We start from the raw sequence: 10,194 nt of genomic DNA on the forward strand, positions 1-10,194 counted from the left end.
CTGAAGGAAGTGTTGCAGGTCACAAAATATAATTTAAAAGTCTGCATTAAGGTGTCTGTAATAGAAAATACTTGTCTAAAACAAATATAGACATTAATAAATGCATTTCTATAGCTTCCAACATGTTTTACACTGGAGGAGGAGTAACAAGATGGCTGTGCAGTTGCCACCAAACAGAGGCCCCTGTTAGTCATCTAGGGTTAATACATATCATTGGACTGAACTGAAAATACATCAGAACCTCCCTGATGTTGTCTTTTATGTTGCAGGTGTTTTGGCCTGTTTTGGTCGACGAAATTTGATCGTCACAATGCCAGATAGACTGGATGTACTGACTGGCTCCTGTGTGCAAATCCCATGTTCATTTGATATTCATGACCCACATAATACATTTAACAGCGCAATACTACCCTCTGGAGTGTGGATTAAAGGAAACTCAAACTTTCGTGAGCGTCCGGACAGAGTGATATTTAACAGTAGTGAGACGGTCAACAGATATCAAGGGGAGATAACTGGAAACATGTCCCAGAAGAACTGCACCACAGTCTTCTTCAATGTAACCACCAATTACTCTGACATATACTTCTTCAGGATTGAGAGTAAACCATTCCTTGCAACAGATCCTGATAAGTGTTAATATAGTTGTCAGTGGTAAGAGACAATTTATCTTAAAACCATTTTTTTTTTTCCAGTTTAGATTCCTTGCATCAAAGATAAAAGTTGAACAAGTGGACAGTTTAACTGTTAGTGTAAAATATATTTATCTACAATGTATTACAGGTTTTCCTTCCAGTCCCATCATTACTGTCTCAGGTGAGGTGAAGGAAGGGACCCCTGTCAGCTTGAACTGCTCTGCTGTCGCTCCCTGTCCCGAACACCCCCCTGAGCTGACATGGACTCTCCCAACACAGTTCACACCTGAGAACCAACTGCATAAGAATCCAGACCAAACCAAATCAGTTCTCTCCACGGTGACCTTCACTCCGTCATACCTTCATCATGAGAAGAACATCACTTGTACTGCAGTCTACCCAGTAGTGACAAGCAACAAGACAGCTGAACATAACATGATGCTTAACGTTTCATGTAAGATTTAGTAACCGGTTCCAGTAGAATAGATCATTCTATCATGTTTTCACTGATGATTGTAATAGAGTGGTTTTGATGAGACTATTCAATATACCATATCCAGATACATTCTAAATGAACCCCTCTCCCCCAGTCTCTCCTAAGGACACCTTGGCCTCCATCAGTCCAGCTGATTCAGTATCAGTGGGCAGCTGTGTTAATCTGACCTGCAGCAGTACAGCCAACCCTCCTGTGACAAACTTCACCTGGTTCCAGATCAGTGGGGGTAAACGAACACAGGTAGCATCTGGACAGAGTTACACCCTCAATGTGACTGTTGGTGATGGAGGACTGTACTACTGTGAAGGAAGAAATAGTCACGGCTGTGGGAAGTCGAATGAAGTTCAGCTGGCTATAAAAGGTAAAATTGGCACGTAGGGCACAATCGTAGGTTAGATATACAATATATATATTCAAAAGTATGTGGACACCCCTTCAAATACGTGGATTCAGCTATTAAATCCTCAGATGTTTTGCTGACAGGTGTTTAAAATCGAGCACACAGCCATGCAATCTCTGTAGACAAACATTGGCAGTAGGACTGCAACATTCACTACCGAGTTCCAAACTGCCTTTGGAAGCAACGGCAGCACCAGAACTGTTTGTTGAGGGCTTCATGAAATGGGTTTCCATGGCAGAACAGCCGCACACAAGCCTAAGATCACTATGTGCAGTGCCAAGAATCAGCTGCAGTGGTGTAAAGCTCACTGCCATTGGACTCTGGAAAAGTGGAAATCCGTTCTCTGGCGTGTTGAAAATACGATTCACCATCTGGCAGTCCGGCGGACGAATCTGGGTTTTGACGGATACCAGGTGAACACTACCTGCACCAAAGCATAGTGCCAACTGTAAAGTTTGGTGGATGAGGAATAATGGTCTGTGGCTGTTTTTCATGGTTTGGGCTAGGCCCCTTAGTTCCAGTGAAGGGAATTCTTAAGGCTACAGCATACAATGACATTCTATATTCCATATTAATGGCCATGATTTTGGAATGAGATGTTTGACGAGCAGGTGTCCACATACTTTTGGTCAGGTAGTGCACTGTAGAGATCTTTTTGTGAGAATTGACCATAATATGTGCTGTATTTTCAGGGCAAGAAGAGTCAAAAACCTCAGGGGTTGGTTTCTGGTTTCTGGTTTCTGGGGTTGCAGCAGGAACTCTGGGGGCCATTTTGCTTATCAGCCTGATCAGTCTTTTTGTATGGTAAGAACAATTCCTGGCATCAACGCAAAGCAATTTTATTTCTGCTGTGTTTGTGTTTTGCATATGAAATCCCTCTCAGTGCATTCAGAATACCTTTCTAAATGTCTTCCAGGAGGAGAAACTCGAGGCTCCACGATGGACTTGAAAGGACAGACAGTCCACAGGGACAGGTGGGAATAAGGCTCAACTTTAAAAACCATCTACAAAGTGTATCTAAGGAAGTACTGAATTAATGCTGAAACTATTCAAAGCCATGATATTAACATAGTTTCAGAGCAAGTTTAGGGGGAGATGACCACATCGAAAACAATGCCACATCCTGTAATGACATGGAATGATAACAGAATAGCTGTTGGACTTTGACAGTGTTTACTGTCTTTACACCTGTCAGTTGAATTGACATTTTCATTGACATCCCCTCAGTATGTGTTGTGTAACCTGCTGACCTTAGAGTTTTACACATTACTGAGCTTAGAGCTTTACACCTGTTCCTCTCTCTGTGTTCTCTCCACAGAACTCCCCGGTTGGGACAGTGTGTACTAACCAGGCCACAGCCGGAGAGGAACCAGAGGAACCTGCAGAAGACCAGCCTGAAGAGATCCAATACGGTGACATAGACTTCTCCAAACTACAGACCAAAGAGACCCCAGCTGCAGCCCAGGACAGGGTCCAGGGACAGGAGAGTGAGTACGCTGAAGTCAACGTGACTGGGAGAGGGGCCCAGGAACCACCTCTTAACAACCTCAATGGGCTTTATGCACAAGTGAATAAAACAGGTGGATGCTAAGCATTTTGCAATTGGGTATCAAGTGTTTTTATGTACAGTATTATCATTGTGTATCTGTTTCTATTGGTACTTTTGTTACATTTATAATTGTGTGCTCTTTAATTATCTGCATATTTGTAGAATTTTCTGGGGTGAAAAGTGTTTAACTGTTACTATAGTGTTGATATGATGATGCAGGCTACTGTTTAATTTTGGACCATTTATTTTGAGTGTTGAGTTCACAGAGCATCTGTTTAATGGGTTACAGTATAGAGGAACTGCTGAGTTCAACTAGCTCACTGAAGGCAGTTTAAGACCACATAAAGTCAATGATGACTGAGGAGAGAAGACACAGTTAGTTGGAGAGACAGTGGTCTGATACAAGACAGGAAGTTGGTGCAGTAAGTCTACATGATGTCAGAATGGTGTTAAAATCTACTAGTCACTGTTTATCTTCCTCTTTTGTGCAGTTCCCAGAATAATAATATCTATTTTCAGTTTATATCTATTTAGAAGTAATTATTTCAGTTTTTATGTTGAGTGTTAAATTGAAGAAATAATTGAGACTGCATTTCAGGTTGTTTATTAATTGCCCTGCCATTAAAACCTTTACATTCAATTCCCGTGAAATATTTTGGTCTTATTGGTCCAACATTTAACATATCTCATTAAAATGGATTCTATTGAGATGTTGTGTCACTGTTCTACACACAATGTGGAATTATGTTTTTAGACATAAAAATGAAAAGCTGAAAGTCAATATGTATTCAACACCTTTTCCATGTCAAGCCTAAATGAGTTCAGGAGTAAAGATTTCCTTAACTAGTCACATGAGTTGCATGGATTCACTCTGTGTGCAATACTAGTGTTTAACATGATTTTTAAATGACTACCTCTTCTCTGTACCCCACACATACAATTATCTGTAAGATCCCTCAGTCAAGCAGCAACTTTCAAACAGATATAAACAGTTTTTCCATTGCCTCACAAAGAAGGGCACCTGTTGGTAGATGGGTAAAAAGAAAATAAATCTGACATTGAAAACCCCTTTGAGCGTAGTGAGTTAATTAATTACACTTTGGATGGTTTATCAGTACACCCAGTCACTACAAAGATACAGGCATCCTTCATAACTCAGTCGCCGGAGAGGAAAAACACTGCACAGGGATTTCACCCACAGGAGGTTGGTGGCACATTAATTGGGGAGAACGTACTCGTGGTAATGACTGGAGCAGAACAGGTGGAATGGTACCAAATACATCCAACAAGTTTTCCATGTGTTTGATTCCATTCCATTTGCTCCGTTCCAGACATTATTATGAGTTGTCTTCCTCTCAGCAGCCTCCACTGATTTTACCATAAGGTCAATGGTGACTTTAAAACAGTTACATAGTTTAACGGCTGTGACTGGAGAAAACTGAGGATGGATCAACATTGTACTTACCCCACAATACTAACCTAAATGACAGAGTGAAAAGGAAACAGAATAAAAATATTCCAAAACATGCATTTTGTTTGCCATAAGGCACTAAAGTAAAACTGCAAAACATTTGGCAAATAAAATAATTCTATGTCCAACACAACATATCACTGAGTACACTCTTCATATTTTCAAGCATGGTGATGGCTGCAATATGTTACGGGTATACTTGTCATCAAGTGTTTTAGGATGAAAATAAATGGAATAGAGCTAAGCACAGGCAAAACTAGAGAAAAACCTGGTTCAGTCTGATTTTCAAAAGACACTGGGACACAAATTCACTTTTCAGCAGGACAACAACCTAAAACAAAAAGCCAAATATACACCAGAGTTGCTTACTATGACAATATTGAATGTTCCTAATTGTCCAAGTTACAGTTTTGATGGGCTTGAAAATGTGCAAATATTGTACATTCCAGGTGTGCAAAGCACTTATAGACTTACCCAGAAAGACTCACAGCTGTAATCACTGCCAGAGGTGATTCTAATGTAACAGTTTCACTTCCGTCCCTCTCCTCGCCTCTATTTGGGCTCGAATGAAGGACCCTCTTTCAACAACTGCTTCCCAAGAAGCATCGTTAGCCATCGCTCCACAAAAGCCACGTTCCCTGCAGAACAAGGGGAACAACTACTTCAAGGTCTCAGATTGAAATGCTGTTAGCACACACCACGCTAACTAGCTAGCCATGTCACATCGGTTACACTCACCCCCCTTTTGACCTCCTCCTTTTCCGCAGCAACCAGTGATCCGGGTCATCTGCATCAATGTAACAGTATAACCAGCCATCAAGGACACCACGTGGTGTCAGAGGAAGGCCCTAAAATTTATATATGATTTATTTTTAATGACAGATACTTTGTTTAATTCTATTTAATTTTGTACCAATTTTTTCCCCCCAATTTTGTGGTATCCAATTGGTAGTAACAGTCTTGTCTCATCGCTGCAACTCCCTTACGGACACAGGGGATGCAAAGGTTGTGCGTCCTTCGAAACACAACCCAACCAAGCTGCACTGCTTCTTGACACAATGCCTGCTTAACCTGGAAGCCATCCACAACAATGTGTCAGAGGAAACAACATACACCTGGCGACGTGTCAGCGTGCACCTGGCCCGCCCCATGAGTCGTTAGAGCGCGATGGGACAAGGACATCCCTGTGGGTCAAACCCTCCCCTAACCCAGACGACGCTGGGCCATTTGACACCCCCCCCCCCTTTTATGCTGTTGTTTATTATCTATGCCTAGTCACTTTACCCCTACCTCCTTGTACATATTACCTCAATTACCTGGACTACCCTGTAACCTGTACCATATTCTCCCTCCTGAAATCATGTTACAGGAAGGGCAAATAGATAAATATGCTGAACATGATATGAATCACTCTAAACTGAATCTGAACTTTATTCTTCTTAAATATCCCCATTACATGTCTATGTTCATGTGTGTATTGTTGGGAGTTATTATGTCTGCTTTTGTTTTGAGTGTTGATCAAGAGACACAAATGAGGCTGCATTTGAGGTTGTTCATTAATTGCACTGTAATAAAAACCCACCTGCTGGGTAAAGTACGTCCTCAGCTCCTGGGTCTCCTTCTCCCAGAAGGCCTTGGGCAGGTCCAAGAGGGTTTTGAATAGAAGGGATACATTCTTCCGTCAAAATTGACTTTTACTCGCAAATGTAGGATAACTTGTGCAGCAGGTTGGGAGAATTAACGTAGCAGGTTAGGATAATTAGATTAAGGTAAGAAAAAGGGTTAGGGTTAGCTAAAATAATACATAAAATCAACTTAAGAACCTCAATTTGACAAAAGCTGTATCCCATCTAGACATGACCGTTGGGGAGGTACACCTTGCCCTGAAGGTTGATGGCTCCCTCCTGTGGCTCCCAGCCCACCATGCTCTTCTTGGCAGATAGAAGTGATGTAATGAAAGAGGAAGTGGGTGCAGGAGAAATGTAGAAGTGTGTGATAATCCATCAGCTACAATTACAGTTACTCTGTTTCAGACAAACGTCTGTTTTTCATGCTGAAAGATAATGTCAGAACCGGGTATCTTTTACTGAACTCAAATTTAACTTATCAAGTTTGATGGATTTTGGTTTATGATTTACCTACATTTAAAAAAAATAATCTCACACAAAATCCCATTCAAGCCTGTGAGATAGAGGAGAGGCAGATGGTTATATTGCAGAACGTTTCCATTGTTGTATCAAGGGCGGACTTGACTACTTGGGGGCCTGTAACAAAATGCTGTAAAGGGGTCCCCTTCCCCTAAAAGGGTTATTTACCCACCACACATACATTAACTGCAATGAATATTATTATCCCACAATGAAAACTATCTTGTGTATAAGTGTTTCATTTTGGGCAGTAATGAAATGTATATAGGCCATATCAAGCTGTTGAGTCAGTGGCTAACACACACTTTGTGTGTAGAATCAGTCAGTGGGCAGCTGGGGCCCATTTCATTTGAAACTGGTGAAACATGGATCAGGCCAACTCTGCAATGTTTCAAGTAACTGAGACTAATTGTTCTGGAGTAGAAGGTTCAATAGAAAATTACAATGTTCTAAATGCTTAAATTAGCATACCATGTTTTCACAACTGATGTTGACACCCAGCACATAGACTATTCAACATCCTGTCATATAAATGCACTTATTAGGAAGTACGTCACTGATGAGATGTGAGATGTGCCACATGAATTTCAGCACTTTAGTTTGTCAGAACACACTATGTGTGTGTGACAGTCTCTCCTGTGGACTGTTTACATCAGTGTAAGGCAAGTGTCAACTACTACTATCTTATCTTTATATTTTAATGTTCAAACTAAATTAAGGAAATTAATTACAAGTAAAGACATTCAAAATGTTCAATATGCGGCTGTTAGTTCATGAAGATCTGAAGAACCTATGTGACTATGGACTCAAGCTTCAATATGATACAGTATGTGTCATGTGACCTACTCTACCAGGAAGTGAATGTTTGTACTGTTTCAGGTGATCAGTGGTGTGTGAATTCTCACATGGCTTGTCCTGAGAACATGTTTTTTCTCATTGGTCTCTTTATGTCAGGTGAGTCTTCCACACAACAACAACTAGTTATGAATCAGACATAAAGGAATAACCAGAAATCATGATATGTTATGGGATGCGCTATATTCCAGCTTTTTAATTGTGTAGAAAAGTGTAAAGTTAATTCCTGATTAGTGCTGTTTAATAGTCTGGATTCAAACTGTGCCGTGAAAAGGTTTTTCCCCCTTTCAAATGTTTCTACTTTTGCTTATTTTTGAAAGTAAATGTTTGATTTTATATCAGATATTCAATCTAAAGCTAATATTAGATAAATGGAACCTGAATGAACAAATAACACAACAATTACAAACTCATTTCATTTATTTCATTAACAAAGTTATGCAACACCCAATGCCCCTGTGTAAAAAAGTGATTGTCCCCTAACACTCAATAACTCGTTGTGCCAACTTTAGCTACAATGACTCCATACACTTCCCACACACTTCCCATACACAACCATACACTTCCCATACACAACCATACACTTCCCATATACTTCCCATACATAACCATACACTTCCCATACACAACCATACACTTCCCATACACTTCCCATACACAACCATACACACCCATACACAACCATACACTTCCCATACACTTCCCATACACAACCATACACACCCATACACAACCATACACTTCCCATACACAACCATACACTTCCCATACACTTCCCATACACAACCATACACACCCATACACAACCATACACAACCATACACTTCCCATACACTTCCCATACACAACCATACACTTCCCATACACAACCATACACTTCCCATACACAACCATACACTTCCCATACACAACCATACACTTCCCATACACTTCCCATACACAACCATACACTTCCCATACACAACCATACACTTCCCATACACTTCCCATACACTTCCCATACACAACCATACACTTCCCATACACAACCATACACAACCATACACTTCCCATATACAACCATACACTTCCCATACACTTCCCATACACTTCCTGTAGTTGTTGACCAGTATTTCACATTGCTGTGGAGTAGTTTTGGACCACTTTCCCATGCAGAACTGCTTTTTAACTCAGCGACATTTGTGGGTTTTCAAGCATGAACTGTCACAATGTCTCACTTGGGATTAGGTCTGGACTTTGACTAGGCCATTACAAAACTTTACATTTGTTGCTTTTTATACATTTTCTTGTAGATTGTGTGTTTTGGAATGGTGGCACAACCAGTTAGTGAGTGTAAGGGGGCAATTACTTTTTCACACAGGGTTATTGGGTGTTGCATAACTTCGTTAATTAAATAAATAAAATAACAATTTAAAAAAAGTAAACTCAGGTTCCCTTGATCTAATATTAGGTTTTGGTTGAACATCTGATAACATTTAGTATTTAAAAAACTCTAAAATAGAGAACATCAGAAACGAGGGAAATACTGTTTCATGTCACTGACTTTAATATCTTCACATGTTTATTTATTTATTTGTTATGTTCAGGTGATATAAAAAGCATTATCTGGAGCACACCCAGAGAAAATGACTTAGTGTAGAGGTGCTGACTAACGGTGAATACACTGTAAGCTATAAAAACAAAGAGAGTTGCACACTCTATTAATATATATAAACTCCCAGTAATTTATTGGGTAAAACACCAACGTTTAATGATAGTTTACAGCATATTGACTATATTAGCCTATTGTTATCATTAACATTATTATAAGATTAGCATCAACATACATTATTGTTTAATTTAATTTCACATATATTTAATATATTTAAAATGTTGTTACATGTAATCTTTGGGTTCATCCATAATGCACAATAAGCATCATCAACAGGGGGAACATATTGGTTCTACGCTGATAAGATGTAGAAAGAATAGATCCATTTATAAGACTTGTTCATAAAAATAATTGTTCATAAAAAGGGCCAGAGATCAAAGTCATTATTCAGACCACTAGGGGTCAATGTTTTCAAATAGGAAATCCAGTAGCCCTCCCTCTAGACCGTAGGATCTCCATGTTACCTCCTCTCCTTGGTAGAGCAACATGCTCAATACCTGTGTATTTGAGGGAGGAGATGGGATGGTTAGCTTCAACAAAGTGAGCTGCTACTAGATAATCAGTGTTCTTACAGCTATGCATTGTTTTAAATGTTTTTTTGTTTGTAATGAGTTGGCTTCCCCACATTAACATGTGATGAGATAGATTACTCCCTTTATCTTGCAAGAGATGATACCCCTAACAGGGATTTTTTTACCTGTATGTGGGTGTCTGAAGAAGGATGTTTTTGTAGTGCTATTGCACTGTGAGCGTGAGTCACATTTGTAGAACCCCTTTGGAATGGGTGTCAAGAGTGTCTGAGTGAGCTCAGGGGGCAGGTCAGATCTCACTAAACTGTCCCCCATATTGCAACCATGTTTATAGATTTGTTGTCTGATTGCAGAATCTGCCAGTGCTTTTTCAGAATTGCTTTCATTTTCTCTGAACACTTGGTGTACTTAGTGCAAAAGACTTGTTTAACCCTGCATAACTGGCTGTATGGTAGACCATTCT

The 10,194-nt window shown here is 39.9% G+C and overlaps 1 protein-coding gene across 1 annotated transcript; it reads left to right on the forward strand.

Annotated features, from left to right (window-relative positions):
* Positions 1-238: 238 nt before the first annotated feature.
* Positions 239-3,119, forward strand: LOC139401391 (myelin-associated glycoprotein-like; the record flags this gene model as incomplete). Its single annotated transcript, XM_071145680.1, has 6 exons — positions 239-632; positions 730-1,086; positions 1,223-1,489; positions 2,221-2,332; positions 2,445-2,502; positions 2,847-3,119. Coding segments are annotated over 6 exons (1,461 nt in total), but the record flags the coding sequence as incomplete, so codon positions are not given.
* Positions 3,120-10,194: the final 7,075 nt, after the last annotated feature.

This window comes from Oncorhynchus clarkii, unplaced genomic scaffold, assembly GCF_045791955.1.
Source record: "Oncorhynchus clarkii lewisi isolate Uvic-CL-2024 unplaced genomic scaffold, UVic_Ocla_1.0 unplaced_contig_3883_pilon_pilon, whole genome shotgun sequence".
Taxonomy (NCBI): Eukaryota; Metazoa; Chordata; class Actinopteri; order Salmoniformes; family Salmonidae; genus Oncorhynchus; species Oncorhynchus clarkii.